This window comes from Cynoglossus semilaevis, chromosome 10, assembly GCF_000523025.1.
Source record: "Cynoglossus semilaevis isolate Cse_v1.0 chromosome 10, Cse_v1.0, whole genome shotgun sequence".
In the NCBI taxonomy this organism is placed as follows: domain Eukaryota; kingdom Metazoa; phylum Chordata; class Actinopteri; order Pleuronectiformes; family Cynoglossidae; genus Cynoglossus; species Cynoglossus semilaevis.
In genome coordinates, this window is record NC_024316.1 from 2,090,341 (window position 1) to 2,107,438 (window position 17,098).

General features: G+C 41.8%; 2 protein-coding genes across 4 annotated transcripts in view; both read right to left on the reverse strand.

Moving 5' to 3' along the window:
* LOC103384526 (ER membrane protein complex subunit 3-like) overlaps positions 1-4,169 on the reverse strand; it is a 629,629-nt gene extending 625,460 nt beyond the window's left edge. For 2 of the 3 annotated variants that reach the window (XM_025059670.1, XM_008318069.3), the window contains exons 1-9: positions 4,024-4,169; positions 3,169-3,327; positions 2,987-3,044; positions 2,662-2,755; positions 2,445-2,549; positions 2,171-2,252; positions 1,381-1,460; positions 1,173-1,255; positions 351-511 (exon numbers count right to left, since the gene is read on the reverse strand). In XM_025059670.1, coding sequence (XP_024915438.1) covers positions 383-511; positions 1,173-1,255; positions 1,381-1,460; positions 2,171-2,252; positions 2,445-2,549; positions 2,662-2,755; positions 2,987-3,044; positions 3,169-3,323 — 786 coding nt within the window. In that variant the 5' untranslated portion in view covers positions 3,324-3,327; positions 4,024-4,169 and the 3' untranslated portion in view covers positions 351-382. The remainder of the gene's footprint in view (positions 1-350; positions 512-1,172; positions 1,256-1,380; positions 1,461-2,170; positions 2,253-2,444; positions 2,550-2,661; positions 2,756-2,986; positions 3,045-3,168; positions 3,328-4,023) is intronic. The other variant, XM_008318070.3, reaches the window with a different exon arrangement.
* Positions 4,170-8,734: 4,565 nt separating this feature from the next.
* Positions 8,735-17,098, reverse strand: part of LOC103384527 (IQ motif and SEC7 domain-containing protein 2-like) — a 69,121-nt gene continuing 60,757 nt past the window's right edge. Inside the window, exons 9-18 of the mRNA XM_017035863.2 lie at positions 15,574-15,732; positions 15,336-15,458; positions 15,074-15,240; positions 14,510-14,649; positions 14,150-14,275; positions 13,821-13,920; positions 13,008-13,169; positions 12,703-12,912; positions 12,236-12,285; positions 8,735-11,467 (exon numbers count right to left, since the gene is read on the reverse strand). Of these exons, the coding sequence (XP_016891352.1) occupies positions 10,253-11,467; positions 12,236-12,285; positions 12,703-12,912; positions 13,008-13,169; positions 13,821-13,920; positions 14,150-14,275; positions 14,510-14,649; positions 15,074-15,240; positions 15,336-15,458; positions 15,574-15,732 (2,452 nt within the window). The 3' untranslated portion in view covers positions 8,735-10,252. The remainder of the gene's footprint in view (positions 11,468-12,235; positions 12,286-12,702; positions 12,913-13,007; positions 13,170-13,820; positions 13,921-14,149; positions 14,276-14,509; positions 14,650-15,073; positions 15,241-15,335; positions 15,459-15,573; positions 15,733-17,098) is intronic.

The window sequence follows — 17,098 nt, forward strand, 5'->3', positions numbered from 1 at the left end:
TTTTTTTTTTGGGAAAAATGCATTGAAGACACGACACGCTTATTGTTGGACATTTTATAAAAACACTGATACCCTCATTGCGCAGCTTGAACTGTAAATGATCAATAACTTAGTTGTTAAGACAATAAATCCTTACTCTATAGATCGTAGATTGTAAAAATCGGTTTTAAGTGTCTCAGAATCACAGTGTTGTGACTTTAAGGACAAAAATAATTCTCGTTCTTGATTATAACTATTTGGTAAAGGCACATCAAAGAGCAAAGTAGTTCAAAACTCAGAAGATTCCAAAGTGTCTGAGGTAGAGTACCAAAGATTGGACTGTGTTGTTTGTCTCTTCCAAAAGAGCCTACCGTCATCAGGTCTCAGGCTTTTCCTGGTTGTTTTAAAATATGGCCGACTTCATATCGCGGTTGTAGACGTTTCCGAGGTTCAGGTCTCTGCGCATCAACTCTTCCTCGACATTCTCCAGCGCCCATTTATGTTCAACAATCTCCAGCGCCTCCCACTCACTCTGACATAAACAAACAGCTCATTAACATAAGCATTACAAAATACAAGCAAAGATTTGACACAATGTTCTTAAATAAACTAAGTGATCTGTCATTGACATGATTTCACTGTTCTTCATACAGCATCTTCGCTTGTGTTTCACATGGAAGCTGATGAAGTGCAGAACATATTAGAATCAGTGCCGAGAGTAGAAACAACATGGAGCAAACGCTCTAAACAGACCAAGAAAAGGCACAAAACGACTAAGTCTGGAAACATGTCAAGGTGGATGTAGCAAAGAAGTATTTTTCTTTCTGAATTTTAACCATATAAAAGGACATCATTTGGTATCTAAAGGCAAATGGGCGCATTTGTATTCCATTTTGAGAAAAAAAAATTGAAGACTTTTTTTAGTCTTTTATTACTGCAGTATGTTGCTAGGTTGACATGCCTAAAAATTTTAGAATTTCAGAATTTTAAAAAAGGACATTGCTACTTATTTTACGAATTAGTACATTTTTATACATTTTTCAGAAACTTATTTTTGAAGACTTTTTCAAAAACACATTTGTTCTCTCAGTTAGCTTAAAAAAACAACGGTTAGTTACTAAGTTGTTACATTGGCTTAATGATAATTAAAAAATGTCAACAGCCAGTATAGTTAAAAACGTCTAAACCTTTACCTTAAAGGCCTTGTTGGGATCAGGTGGCATGGCCATGGCAGCACCGGTCATCTGATCCTGCAGGACCCTAGACTGATCGGCAGCTGTGAGTTTGTGAAGTAGATGTGAAGTATTTTTAGTTGTTTTATTAAAGGTTAATGTGTCTCTGGAGAAAACAAACTTGTCTAAAAACAATAATCTAACTTAGCATCAAAGGTCAAGGTCTTACCGTTGTCCTGTCCCAGGATGAGGCTGTACATGCTTCTGAGTCCAAACACATTCAGGAAGTACCAGGAAGCAGAACTTACCCTGTGGACAAACTGAAATCACTGATTGTTTCTGGGCACAGTCTGTTGTTAACATACCATCATTTGCAGACTGTTGACGCACCTGAATATAAGCCTCACCCACTAAATTTAAAAAGAAAAAACTAATTGTACATATATAGGCCACACTTCTTTAAAAACCACATGTGTCCACGTTGTAACATGGGATATTTACACAGAAAGATTTTTTTTAAATTAAATCAATTTTAATTAAATAAATGCTTTTTTTTTTTAAACAGTGCCAGTAACACAACTGGTTACATGTTAGCTCTTTCCTGCTTCGACGCCACGACCGTAGTTGGAATGCACAGGAGAGACTTAGTGATCTGCTCCAGGGCCGAAGTTAACATTAGCTCCGAGGCTAACTCCCTTCACTTTGTGCTTGTCCGCAGCAGAGGTAAACAGAAACTTGACACAAACATCAAGAATGTGATGAAGTAACATCATTAAAAGAGCTAGGGATATTTAAGTCAGAACAGGAGAACCTAAAATCTACCCTATGGATGGCTTACAGTGCGGTTGACAAAACATCAACACTAGATATTAGCTGACACACGACAGTCAACAGACAATACACAAACATGTCAAGGTTGTGTGAATAAAAGAAATCTGAAGGATATATTATCTGTTGTTGCAAGCAGAAAATAAACAGTTTCTATATTTAAGTCAATTGTTGTGTCTTTGTTTTTTTACCAGGATGCATCGAGTGACAGCAGGTCGATTCCTCTTTGTAACATGGGTTTAAACCTCAGAGTGAGAGGAAACGGCACTTTTGCTAAAAATCAAAATATCACATGTTAGAGTACATACAACATTCAAATGTGTCCAGTCAATTGAGGAGGGTTTACTTGCAGCAACACAATGTTGTTTTGCTAAAATGTCACATTTTTACACACTATTACAGTTTACTTGCAGCAACAAAATGTCACATTTTTACACACTATTACAACAGACACCGTAGACTCACTTATGACAAATCCAGAAAATGCCCAGTTTATCCATCCACCAATCAGAATCATAGGTAGGACATTTGTCAGGTTTCCCTTCATCATGTCTGTGACCATGCTGGTGTCTGAAACACACAGTACACACTTTCAGGAAAAAAGCTGTGATTTCATGGGAATTCACCCAAACTCAACTACAGAATGTTTTACAGAAACAAATGTACGGATTTTTAGCGTCACCTGTCATTGGGTTCTTAGGGACGACTTTCCTCTTAGTCTTCTTGAAGAATCCAGTCTCTGCATTGTTGAAATAATGTTTTCTCATGTTGAAAGACTGAATTAAAAAGAAAAGAAAATTAATAAAAATGACCTTAGGATTAAAAGTCTGGTCTCGTTAAAACCTTTGTTATTTCAGTCATATTTCAGTAAAATAGGAGAATATTTAATCCGGCATTTAAATTTTTCTAACTTATCAACAACACTTTATGTGATGTAGTTGTTTTTTTAAGTAGTGCTTTAATACCAAGACATTAACAGCAAAAACAAACAATAATACTAAAGTCACCTGTCGAGGAATGTATTTCCCATTCTCTCTAAGGATGCGGCTGCGCAGGAGGACCTGACTGAAAATTGACAACAAAAAGTAACATTAAAATGACCAGTACAATAGCCAATCAGAGGCAGATCATATTGACATATCAATGGCTGCAATCAGAATGTAACGCTACCAAAAGTAGATCATCTGACCTGTCAGAAACCTGCTCCAGCTCCACCTTCTTGTCACTGTGGAGCAGCTGAGTGACATAGTGACGAATGATCCCAACAAAGAAGGTGATAAAGACGATGGGCAGGACCACCCAAAGCCGGATATTAGAGTCCAGTAAGAGCTCTGGACCTGCCATCACCCTTCAATTAAAAAGTAAATCAACAGATCAGATAATTATTTAAAACATTAAAAATATTCATCTTATTATAGTTGTGATATCTTTTCACACATCTAAAATTATATTTGGAGTCTGTTTATAATGTAACTAACATACTCAGCATTTAACCATTTAAGTTCTAAATGACTTTTTGGCACAAACTCTCGGTTAATAAAGCGTTCTTATGTAACTATTAACCATTTTCAAATAGGTTTAGTGAATTTATTTAATTAAAGCCACTTTCAGGGTTTGTAAAAGAACAAATGAACTGTCGTTCGTAAGTATATTTCATTAAAAACTTATTTGGCTTCGCTGTTCATTTCCATGTGTGCCGCCATGGTTCTGTGACGTCAGGCTGCCGAAGCTCAGTGAAGTTTTCAACAGCTAATACATGGTAACATAAGTGGTTTTTAATTCAATCTGCGTCTATTCTCGCGGCAATGTCACTATGCCCTTGCCAATATTCTCATGGGAATTTCCAATATGTTGTCTTGCTGCTAACCGGCAACAGCTGTCGGTTAGCATGAGCGTAGCAGCTGACTTCTACAACGGACTTCCGTAAACATAAAACCTGTTACCGACTGACCCGACTAAGCTCACAGCTTAGTCGGGTCACATTAGGAATATTAGGAAAAAGTTTATTTTTTAAAAATACACGTTTAAATTCAAGGTAACTCACCACAATTACAAAACCTACAGAGTGAGCACTATCACAGACACGCCGTACTCTTTTTCTTCTTTTCCGGTTTACGAACGGTGGCACGAACTCCTTCAGGCACATTAGCGCCATCTACTGTGTTGGAGCGTGACCCAAGGGTCAACTACCCTCTGATCAAAATTAAATCAACTAATTTTGCACACAAACGCATATTCTTTTTACATGTTGCATTCATACGTTGCCCATAAATAATTATAAAGCACAAACTTCAAAAATTCCTACAGAATAAAATAATATAAATAAATAAAATATAATTGAAAGGTGAAAGTCTTATCAGGAAGTGTTGTTTTGGGCTGTAATATTGTCCCTTTTATCAGGTGAAATTGTAGACTTTTGGCAATGTTGTGGAATTTAAATGGACCGTTTAAAGGCTGATTATACTTAGGTTTACAATAAAGTGTATTTGTATGTCCAACGTATTTACATCAACTTGGATGGAAAAACGACTTATTATTAATTTGACACTTACTACTTGTTTCTGAGAATTGCCACACTGTGTAGCGCGTGGTTAATGCATTTTCCACAAAAGGATTTCAAAACAAAACAAAACAGGACACACCTCTCCATCAACATAAACAGATTTTTATATCTTTAGAGCAATAAATATTTCCACTTTTGTCCATATCTCTGCAGTTTCAAAAACAAGGGACAAGTCATATATTTTTATATACACAGGTAAAATTTCAGTACATCGTTTTTAAAATAATCTCAACTCTGTTCACACATTCGACACAGTACTCATACAATTTTACAAAGACTACTTCAGCCTCTCGTCACTCTACATTATAAACAGGAAATAGCTTTGACCGCGTCGCATCGTTACGTACAACGCACGCGCGTACGTCCATGCCCTTGATTACAACATACCGTCTTCACATAGGAACAGAAGAACTGTATTAAAAGCCAGACCTGATGTGCTTTTATTCATCATATCTATCATATCATCATTGTCATTTCAGTCGTCCCTGTTTCGGCCCGCAGCTGACAGACCAGATCTGTTTCTAACGCCTCGAAATCCTTCTGTTCCTGCCGCAAACTCAGTCAGAGACAAAAAAAGCGCCTTCTGCCGAGCAGAGTGTAATTCTTCACATATTCACGGTTTTGTACATTCATGTTTATAATACAGTTTCATTCAGTGCAGATACTGGAATAAATACACATGCAAACTGCTAGTGGAGAGAACACCCGGGCAAAAGTAAGTGTGTCGTTTAAATAAATAAATAAATAGAGGAATCGAAGCTGTGTTTTTGCATGTTCCTGAACCGCATCATTACTTCCACCACCCACACAGTTTGAAAAATCGCCGTCCACGAAAAACACGTTAGGTTGTTGGAGCAGATAGTTAATTCATCATCAATATTTACATCTAAAAACATTTTTAAAAACATAACAGAATTGCAAGTCGTCTTGTAGAATTTGTTGTCATAGCAATTTTAGCCCATCCGATGTGTTTCTTTTTTTAATTCACATACAGCAACGAATCACAACCTATGGAGTCCAGGATCTGGTATTCAGAACGGGAGGTAAAGAAGACTTTTGACAAGCAGACAAGGAAGTGTAGGACATACTGTACAGTTTTAGTGAGAACACCAAGAGTGACAGCAGGAAGACGAATGAAAAAGCACGACTTTACAGATTAACATAAATAAAACCCTACTCATAGGCATTTGACCCGATACAGCAATAACGCTCCAGCGCGGCAACTGGTGAAGGCCTTATTGATGTTAACAGTGATGAATTAACTATCTGCAGTAAGAGTTTGCGTTTTGCAAAAAAAAAAAAAAAAGCCGCTATAGGTCTGTACAAGGGAAGAAACAATTTTGTAAAAAAATAAAAAACCACAAGCTTAGAATCGGGAGATTGCGATTGGCAGTGGTACAGGTTACGGTAAAACATGCTAAGACATCGGGGTGGAGATTGATTGATTTTGGTTAAAAACCTTGGGTTAGACAGGCGGAAAGGTGGAGTAGGTTCACCGCGAGGTAGGTTGGATCCCCTTGAGAGCTTTTAGTCGTTAAAATGTTAACTGAACGCCGACGGTAGATACGCAACAGCGACAAAATGATCCAGAATTCAACCCGAACTTTAACTCCTTATGGGTTTTTTTTTAATGCTTTGAATTTTGAAGAGTGCCGACCAATCCCGCTGATAGGTGGGTAAAAGAATTTTGATTCCGAGAAATCAGGGTGAGTGGAAGTAATTATGGCAGCCTGTTTTTGTTTCGTTTTTTTTTTTTTGTAGACGTCTCATGGTAATCATAGAAAAGTACTGTTTTTTGTGTGTGTAAACATTTCAAAATAAAAACAAGTACTTTTACAAAATCCCAAAAAAAAGGAACCCGATAATAAAAAAAAGTCACTTGTTTCACTTTCTTAAGCGCATAACAAAATGAAAAAGTAGCAATAATACAAAACAGCCCAAGGAGTACATCGTGTTTGTAGAAGCTCGTCACAAAACAATATTTATTTAAAAAAAAAAAAGAAAAAGAAAAGAAAAATCAGTGCTGCGCTCTTAAATGTTAAAGAGGTTCTTCATTTGAAAACAACAGAGAAATTAAGGATGGTTCCTTGAGAAACTCCATCGACTGAGACTGAACCTACAAAATCATGACGACGGGTTAGAGCAGCTATTCTCAAACTATGACACGTGTATCACTGCTGGTACTCGGGTTCCCTTTAGTGGTACGCTAGAGAATCTGGTTAAGGTTAACCGGTTAGTTAAGTTAATAAATACAGCTGTTGTATATTCTCACTTGTGTACAGTATGGCCTTGGTTGAATAAAAAAAAATACTCATAAATCTTACTGGAAATCAGTTATGTTCTTTGTATGTTGTGCTTAGACGGGGGTTGCTGCAATTCACTATCGGTGGTATTTTTAATGCCAAATATTTTTTTTCGGAGGTGATACACGATGTGAAAAGTTTGAGAACAACCGTTTTTCAGACTTATTCGGAATGGCTTTTTCAAAAAAAAAAAAAAAAATCTTTTCTTCAAAAATCCTGAAAAGTTCAAAGAACCTCGGTGAACTGTTGTGTTTTTTTTAAGAGCATGCACTGTGTTAATTCAAGCAGTTTTGAACTGGATACAGATTGATGCTGTTAGCCCCACTGAAAAACAGAACACACTGTACAGTTCATATCTACAGTTGATGCATTCACAGGGAAGTTAGAAACGTGTCATGAAACGATGTTTGCATTTTGGGGTATCAGGGGTATTTGCCCCCCCCTCCCCGCCCCGCCCCCATCATCCACCAGTGTAAAGCTGGGCACATGAGACGGAATGATCGACCGGCGCTAAGGCTCGTTTCTAGTCAAAACAGTACAAATGGATGTTAGCGTTGAAGAATTTTCTAGCAGCCGTCCTTGGGCTTCCCCGCCCTGACATCAGCAGATGTGTTCAGTGAACTGGGAAAAATATGAAACAGCCTTCATTCAGACACGGCGGCTCTAAAGGGAGAGCAAAATTAGGATGTTAAAAATAAAGAAACATTTCTAGTTGACAGATGTTGAGTCATCCTCCACGATGCATTTAGGTCCAGTTTTAGATTTCCTTTTGGGAAAGGGTTTGGGTGACATGACAATGAGCTCAGTCCTTCACGACTGTCAGGTGAATGGCTTTACGTTTTTTTAATAGTTAAAGGTCACAAGATATCAATAGGTTAATGACGTAGGCGTTACAATGTTTTTATATTTCGACATTTCTGTCCGCCCTTCCTCGCCATTGCACCATCCTTCCACACGAAGGCACCGTTTTTCCATTTTCACAACACAACATTATTAGGTACTCTACCGTTATTTGTTCTTGCTTCACAATAAACGGACACAACTCGTATAAGAACCTTAAAGATATTTTGGGGGAAAAGCCCATTAGCTTAGCTTTTTAACCCCGTACTAGTGACAGAACAGTTCTTAAAGCATAACGGACCGTAATGAGAGTACGACGATGTCACGTTGAAGAAAAACTGCTCAAATTGAAATTTATAAAAATGACATACCCTGTGGCCTAATTTGCACATTTTCACTTTAAATTAACAACACAGAGAGAATGTTCTAAATGTGGAAGAAATTCTGACGCGTGTAAAAAACCAAGTTGATGTGTTGTTTTCGGACGATTTTCTGTACAGATTTTTCTGATTTACACTAAAATACCAAATACTCGAATCAGGCCCTCACTGCCTTTTGCTAAGTACTGTGTGTGTTAACAATACGTTAAGAAAAAAAAAAAAACGAACCTTTTTGTTAGCCACAGCTAATCCATAGTCAGAATTTGAAGCCAGCCTCGTCAGGCCAGCAGGGGGCTCTCACCCTGAACAGGCATTTCAGCCTGACTTCCGAATAGAAACCTTTCTACCTTGCTCTGTACGACATTATAAAATTGGATTCGATTCGTGTTCAGGTTTAACTGTGGTTGTGCACGTAGGCAAATCAAGTGTGACTCAGCAGTTTAATAAGGTGCTGAAAAAAACAGACAGGACACTCTGTTTTTTTCATAATATCCTTCACAGGCAACTCTTTTGCAGAGCATAAAATAGATATCAAATATATATATACATATATATCACCACAACGGGAGGGTAAATAATAATGGGGGACATTCACACTGGCTTCAGTACAAATGATTTCACAAGAATAAAACACACTCGAGAGTCCCATCAGACAGCACNNNNCTGCTGAAACCCTGTAATCCACAAAAAGTAAGGGGTAAAAATAAGACATCTGTAGTTGTTGTTGTTGTTGTTGTTTTTTTCTTCTTCTTGTGTTTCAATGGCTTAGTAAAGTCTTTCAAATGCATTATTGTCCATGTATAAGGTAAAGTTGTCAGTAGTTGTCACTAATGCACTTTCTTTTAGTTTTTGGCCAAATAATCGCTGACTTAAAGGACAACCCGACCGCCGCCATCGTCTCATCCTCCTGCATATAGTGCTTTTTAAAGCGAAAACCTCACCGGCGCTCAGTGAATATTGCACAGGTCACGCAAAAAAGAAAACCTGTTGAAGACACGAAACTGCACTGAGTCAATGTGAAGCACCGCTGTCGCTCGGTCTCACCTCATCACTCCCTCTGTGGTTGTATGAGGTACTGACACACGCAGTAACAACATCACCACACGTATAAGGTTGGTAACCAACAGTTAGGTATCACTACAAATCAGCCTGAGACGGTAATACCACTTATATGTACAGGGTGAAGAAAAGCACTGTAGCGACCTCCTGTGGTGAACTTAAATATCTTCAGATTCATTTTCACTTTACCATGCACATGCAAGCATGGTGACTTTTTTTTTTCACCTTTAGTTCTGATTAAAATAATTTTGAATTTGCTCTCCGTGGTCTAATGGAATGGAAATTTAGAAACCACAGATTTTCCTGAATGGACTTGGATGTGTGAGAATGATGCTCTACAAACTGATTGAAACTGTATGGAATGCTTAAGATTGTTTTTGTTTGTTTTCTGTAGGGCCAGTCCCTGTGGTTCACACTGATTCTAGCAGCAGCGAGTGTTTACAACACAGTATGAAGACACAATGTGTGAACACCTAATACAACCGTGAAACTCCATTTTTCATCTTGACAATAAGGTCCAAAAGAGGATACTGTGGCTTATTTGCGAAATAGGCGGCGTAAGAATAGTACGGTTTTTGTTTCTGCTTCTGCTTGTCCGGTTCTTACTCCACCTGGGTCCCTCAAGCTAACAGGATCAGCATTGGGTGCTAACCCATCAGGCACTGTTCTTTCAACCCTGGTCCCTGAATTCTTTTTTTTTTCCACCAATGAATTGTAAAGTTTCTCAAAGATGTTCTGAGAAATGCGGCGGGAAAATGAGAGCGATTTCTTCAGATAATCGTGAATGAAAATGCAGCGGTTTTTCGTTCTTGGCAGTTGATCCTAGGAGGCAGATTTATCCAGGATTTTTTTTCTTTCCCCCCGCGGAAACAAATGAATCTTCTTTCTACCTGTGAGGGAAATGCAAGTGGAAATAACACAGGCTGAGTAATTTCCTCTTTCCTGCTCTCAGTGCTCTTCTCCGAAACAGGCAGCCATTTTGAAAGCCTTGCAGTTGCCCCCCTCTACCTTCTCCTCGTTCTCCCTCTGCTCTGGCACATCTTTTTCCTCTTCTGTTCCGTCTCAACAAAGCCCCCCGGTGGCTCCCAGCTGGATAACACATTACGGTCCTCGGCCTCTGCCTGATTCTCAAACGACCGTGCTGATCCTGCTCACTGGTTTTCGCTTTGGGTCCACTCCAGCTGCCCCTGGATGTGGGGAGAGTGGCGCAGTGGTAGGGGGAGGCAAGGGTGAATGTGGAGGAGGCGGCGGGATGGAGGAGAGGGGCGGATACTGGGGAATATAGGACTGCGGCGTTGCCTGCGTGACCAGTCGTGCCGACGGCGTTTGCGGAGGTGGAGTGGAGAAGATGAAGTGGGTGGAGGCGGACGGGGAGGGGCTTAGGGGGGAGTGTATGTGCGTGGCGTGGTTGTGACTGTGGGCGTGTGGGTGAGGCTGAGAGTGAGAGATGGAGAGCGGGAGTTTGCCGGCGCCTCCCCCTGGCCGTGTTGTCAACGCAGGGTGGGAGTGGTAGAGTCTGTGCGGAGTAGTAGGGGTGAGCGGAGAGTGCGGGGACAGCGGAGGAGGAGTGGTGAAGCCCAAGCCGGTGCTGTAGCGAGGGTGCTGGGCGTGCTGGGCGTGCTGCATTCCCCGATGCTGCTGGGTATGAGAGGGAACGCAGCCGATAGGGCCCTGCCGCTGAGGGGCGGAGAACCTGTGCGAGAGTACGGGGTGCTGCGAAACGCTCTGCGTGTGGTAGCGATGGTGATGGTGGTAGGGTGGTGGCTGAGGTGCCGGCTGCTGCCCAGTTACACCGACTCCTCCTCCTCCACTGCTGTTGTGGCAGTACTGGGCATGTAACGCCTGGAGTTTGGACGGAGCTCCCACGGCCCCAGCTCCTGCCGAGTCTGACTGACCGAGGTTGGGTGATGGGGAGGGGCATGGGGAAGGGGAGGATGGGTGGGCGATGGGAGGTGCAGGGGCGGGGTAGTGGGGGGGTGATGATATCATCAGAGGACTGGGAGGACCCTGAGGAGTCGGTGATGTCATCATCAGGGGACCAGGAACTTTGCCTCGCCGACTGCCAAAGAAGTTCCCCTGCCGATTCATGCCGCCAACAGTCGGGCCGCCCGCCATCCCTCCTGCGCCCCCAACCCCTCCCCCGCTCACGTGTTGGGAGGTTGTGACCCCTCCCTGGTTGTGACAGAGCCCCGGCCCACCCCCCACCCCTGTACCGGGGCTCTGAGTAGGGCGGTGTGGCCGGTAGGCTGCTGGAGAAGAAGGGACCATCACAGGAGTGTAGGAAAGACCTCCTGTGTGTGGAGGGTGCTGCTGATGTGGTCGAGGGCTGCTGATAATGGAACCCTGAAATGTGAGGGAATATAAAGAGATACATTATATACAACACAGGTAGCAAATGAGATTAAAACAAAACAAAAAAAAGTTAAAATATTCAAATTTGGTTTTGTTTAGTATGTGTACCTTTGTTTTTCAATATTAAATTAATAATGTTTTAGAGCTTAATTTTTAACGTTTGTTCTAAGAACTCCTAGCTCACAAGCTCTTTGGTCTGTTTCAGGGTTGGCTTTTGTTATTTTTTAATTATTTTTTGTTTGTTTTTCTTCATTGATTTTTCAGCTTGTTAGCATTGTTTTGGGGCTTTATACTGTTTTTACTTTATATTGGCTCAGCCTATGAGCATCAATTTAGCCTAGCCTGTTGTTGATGTACTTTTGAGGAATTGTAACCCTACAGTTAGGGCCTATAATATTTTACTTGTATCAGCTTGGTTGTTTTATTTGAGGGCGTGTTTGCTTATTTTGAGGTTTGTCTGACTTACTATTGGGTTGTTAGGGTTGTTAGTTAGCTTGTAAAAAAAAAGCAACAGTGACGCATGTCAAACCGCCGAAAGGTTTGTCTGACTTACTATTTGGTTTTAAGGCTTCTTAGGTTTAGCATAAGGGTTGTTAGCTTGTTAGTTAGCTTGTAAAAAAAAAAAAAAGGCAACAGTGACGCATGTCAAACCGCCGATATCTGCATGTGTAGTACACTAACGGTCAGAAGAGGGCACAATAGGGGGCTAGCCCACAGGGCGCTAGCAGTAAACATGATTTGTTCTTTAGGCACACTTACTTCAATTGTACTGTCCAGGGATCCCACGCTGTTCCTTCGTCCTCGCTTCCCTGTTATATAAAGCAGATAATAGAAATTAATATCGAAACAAAATGAAATAGCATAATTAGGTTATTAAATTTATTTGAAATTATGTCAGGAATTACAGAGGAGTCCTGTCTGAATGTTTTGTCTAATTGTATTTTGAAATCATATCAGGACTTGATCATTGTACTGGAATTGAATGTACACTTAGAAAGTACTTTCCAGATTGTAAATATAAATTATTAATTACTTCAGTCTTATACTTTTGTCTTTACCTTACAATATTTTATTACAAATCATAAGATTTCTATACAATACTACATTTTTTTCCACTCTGTTAACAACTGTTTAAACAGCACAGATTGTTCATTTGTTGGTGACTATATGGGAAGCCTGCAGCAGTGATGTCACAAGGTCATACGCCCTGCGGCGTGAGCACGCACCTGTCTCCGACAGGTCTCTCAGCGAGGAGCTAAGTGCTGTGCGCTTCAGTCCATCCACCGAAGCATATGTGTCATCCAGGCTGGGCCTACCCAGAGTGCCGTTCAGCATCTCACTCTTCATGGGCCCACCAGTCGTGCTGGCTCCACTTCCTGAACCTCCCCCTGTTAGCAGGTTGGGACGCATCACACCTTTCTGCTTTTCCAGCTCAGCTGTAGAAGGAAACACCGAAGTAAATATGACGTTAATTTAGGTATTAATCCAGAAAACCATCGCAGATTTGATAAGATTAAGTTTTTCTACGTACACTCCACTCTGTACTTCTCCATCTCCTGCACTTCTGCGATGCTCTCTCTGAGGTCAGAGGTGAAGCGGGCTCGGTCCTGCTGACTCGGAGCCGTAAAGACGATCAGCACCTTTCTCTCTCCACCAGGATTTGATGACGTCAGTCTAATACCATGAGGGTAGTCTGAGTCACAAAACAAACAAACAAACAAACAAACAAAAATCCCCCGAAAAACGGGTGACAAAAGACTTCTGTAAGAAGTGGTCCACAAAAATAGTCATATTCAGTGTAGGTGTTCAACCTGTACTCATTTTTAACTGACTTTTTAATCACAACCTTTATGGGAACCATAACCAGAACAACCTACATATTAGCTAGTACCTCAGTGGTAACTTGGCAGCTGCCACAACCTTTATGGGAACCAGAACAACCTACACATTAGCCAGCACCTCAGTGGTAACTTGGCAGCTGGTGGACTCCAACCTTAAACCTTCCGGACCCAAGTCTGCTTCCTTAACCACTAAGCCACCACTGCCCCATATCCCTAATGGGATATGACTGGATTCTTCTTGAATGGAGTAAATTAGTAAAACTGAAGTACATTTTTTTACTGTCTACCACTGTGGCCCGGTACCAAATGACCGACCGGCACTAGGTCTGTACCACGAACCAGGGGTTGGGGACCCCTGGTTTATATTTCAGCATTTACTGTCTGTGGGATAAAAAAGAAAGGCAAACAAAAAAAATATATACAGATGGAAAGAGCAAAATACACAGAGCTAAAGGGGGGGGGAGAGAGAGAGAGAGAGAGAGAGAGGCACAGAAAATACTTACATGTGTTTTGGAAGGTGTGGACCTGCATGTCCACCAGAGGAAATGATTGTCTGAAACTGTACGTTACTGAAGTTTTTTTCTTCTGGAAGATCTTAGTTACCTGAGGGCAGCGAGAGATCAAGAGAACGGAGAGGATCGTTAGGAAAAATGATTAGAATAATAGAAGGCGGTGGCAGACATAGTAGAAGGAGAGGATGAAGGAAAGGAAAGGAAAGAACAAGAAGGTTAAGGAGCAGGTGGTAAGAGTTGAAAAAAGAACAAGCAGAGAATATGTCAGAGGAGAAGACTGTACTTCATGTGGGAACCTGAGCCCACCGCCCCAACATTACCATGAGCAGGTCATTAAACAGGAACACCTCCCTCTGGTGGACACTGCTCCTCTGAGCTCGGTTTGGATCTGGAACCTCAAACAGCTGACAGCAGCAAACTAGTCTGCGGTGAGGTAACGAGAGAACCTGTTAAACACACACACACACACACACACACACACAAACACACACATCAGCAATTACCACTTACCTATTTTTAAAAATTTTCTGAACTGATGAAATAAGTAATCAGAAACATTTTTCATGTCATTCTGCTTGAAATGTTTTTTTTGACCTTTTTCATTTTATTTTTATTCTCTCCAGTAACATCATGAGTGCTATCACCTTACCAGGTGTAGACCTTCAAATCTATCCTCTTACCGGTTTCTTGCCGACCACCATCCTCTCCACCGCCTGAACCTGAGACACGTGATCATCGTTTGTCCTCAATTCCCACTTTTGGATCCTCCCATAGATGGACACCAGCAAGTCTCTGGGGATGTCCTGACCGTTATCAACACCTAAGTATTGAAATGATAAACTTAAACAAACAAATTCCCCTTCAATTTAGGCACAAGAGCATCTGTAAATCTTAGCACCCACCCGTTGTTTTATTGGGTTATTCTTTAGTTAGATGAATGATACATTGTATTGATTGACTAGTTAATTCGTTCAGAAATGTGTATCAACTGCACTAACTAGATGTTGGTTGATTAATTCGGTAATTGAATATTTTGTTTTGCTTTGTTTCCAATTAAGTTGGCCAACTGAGAAACAAACTAATAATTGAATTAATACTTAACGATTCATTAAAAAACCCGATTGGACAAAAAGTAAACAGTCCATCACCCTCTTACTCAGCCACATCCACTGTTAGCGTTAGCAGAACGAAGCAAATGATTTTTTACAGCGTCGTCTTAAACTGAAACACTGCCAAACGCGTACCTCGCAGATTCTTAATGAAGTCCTCCAGCTTCATCTTCCTCTCCGGCTTCACATTGGGGCTGTACATGTCCGTGTTAAGGAGGATGATGGCAAATGCCAAGATAAAAATGGTGTCTGGGTTTTGGAACTGTCGGATCAGCACTGGGTTACAAACACAGTAGCGCTGACTACAGAGAGACAGAGGTAAAATACGATGAACATCGTCAACTGGACTCAAAGGCAAAACCCCTTCAGTGGTTTAAACACAGGTGTGGTTTATCACCTGAAGGCCTCTACCAGCCGCTCCACCCGCTGAGCTTCACCCTGGACTTTGATCTGAGCCTGGAATTTCCGCAGAGCGGCGTCAAGATCCATCCCAGAGAAATCCATCTCATCCAGGACACAGCTGAAGATGACAGATCATCAAATTGAATGTCAAAGTTATTGACCAGTAACGGGTTAAAACAGCCTTGACCTGAGAGTTCCCTGATGAGATCATGTGACAGTGGCCTTCTACTTACTCCAGAACATCCTTGTTGAACTGCTGTCGGCTGCCCAGGAACTCTCCGATCATCTGCCGGCTCAGTCCTTTCCTTTCCAGAATAAACCTGGCAATGCCCACAGGAGTGTCCGACACAAAACCTCTCTCGATCAGATACTGGATCCCCTTCTCTGGCTTCCTGCAGGAGAATAAAAACCAAATGTTTGTGTGGAGCTGGAGTGGCGGTCAGCTGCAGAGAGGTGGGCAAAGGAGCGGGGTGGTGGTGACACAGTCGATCCAAATGGTTGCCTATATTTTTGAAGTCAGGTTGATAAGGAATCGATAAGTGATACTGTTGATAGAACCATAATTGATTAATTCTTGTCAATTTCCAACAAGACTGTTTAAAGATTTCTGGTTTTACAGAAAGATTTAGGAATAACCGATAATATCAGCCAACCAATATTATCAGCCGATATTTGCATAATTTGATAATATCGGTAAAAATTGTTATCGGTTTTTCCTCCAAAAATGAATACCCGGCAACAAAATGCCTGGGTTTTGCCCAGATGATGTGACCTAAAAATGCAAACCTCCAACCCAAACCGCTGCACATGTCGGTATCGATTAACATCGGAATCGGAAATTAAGTGTTTGGACAATATGGGCATATCATATATCGGAAAATAGTTAACATCCCTAGAAAGATTTGTTTCTATTTGATCGACAGTAATGAGTCTTGCGTAAGCCTTGCATAAACTTCGGTGAGGGGGTAAAAGCACTTCGTTGTGTGCAGTGGTGTGTTGTGTCACAATGAAAAATAATTCACTTTCACTTTCACTTTCAATGTGAAGATAATAAAACTGGCTGTAGACATTTTCCTGCTTGGTGTCCTCACTCAGGTTGGGGTTGCTAAGATGACTTTTTTAAGGGTCTTACTGGCAGGAATGTTTTCATAAAAGCACGCTGAGCTGAGAATCTGATAAGACGTCTTTCTCCAAACTCTCCTTTGAATTCCTGCTCCACACTCACTTGTTAAACAGGTTGAGTCCAATGCGGTACTGTCGCCGCTGAACTACATCGTTGTTGAAGGCGGGTGAGTCCCAGCTTTGGCGACTCTCCCTCTGATAGGTCTGCTTCCCCAGAGTGGCCCCGGCCATGGGCTCTCGGAGGCTGTCGCGTGACGAGGAGCCGGAGCTGCAGTTGTTAACGGTGGTATCGTCGTTGGAGTTGGTGGTGGTGGAGTTCACGCTCTCATTGTCTCCGTCGGAGCAGAGCACGTGGTGTTGGTGGTGATGGTGGTGGGCAAGGTGGTGGAGGTGAGGGAGGTGCTGCTGCTGCACTGCATCCATGTTTTGGAGAGGGGACGAAGACAGCGGCGAGGGCGTTAGCGGCGGTGGCAGCGGTAGAGGGGAGAGAGGCGGCACGGACGAGGGCAAGGGGGAAGACGGGGGTTCTGGGTAAGCGTGGGGAGGGTGGTGGTGCAAGTGGTGCAAGTGGTGGTAGTGGTGTTGGGCGTAGTGGTGCGCCTGCTGCAAGTACGAGGGGCTGACGCCACCGCCGGC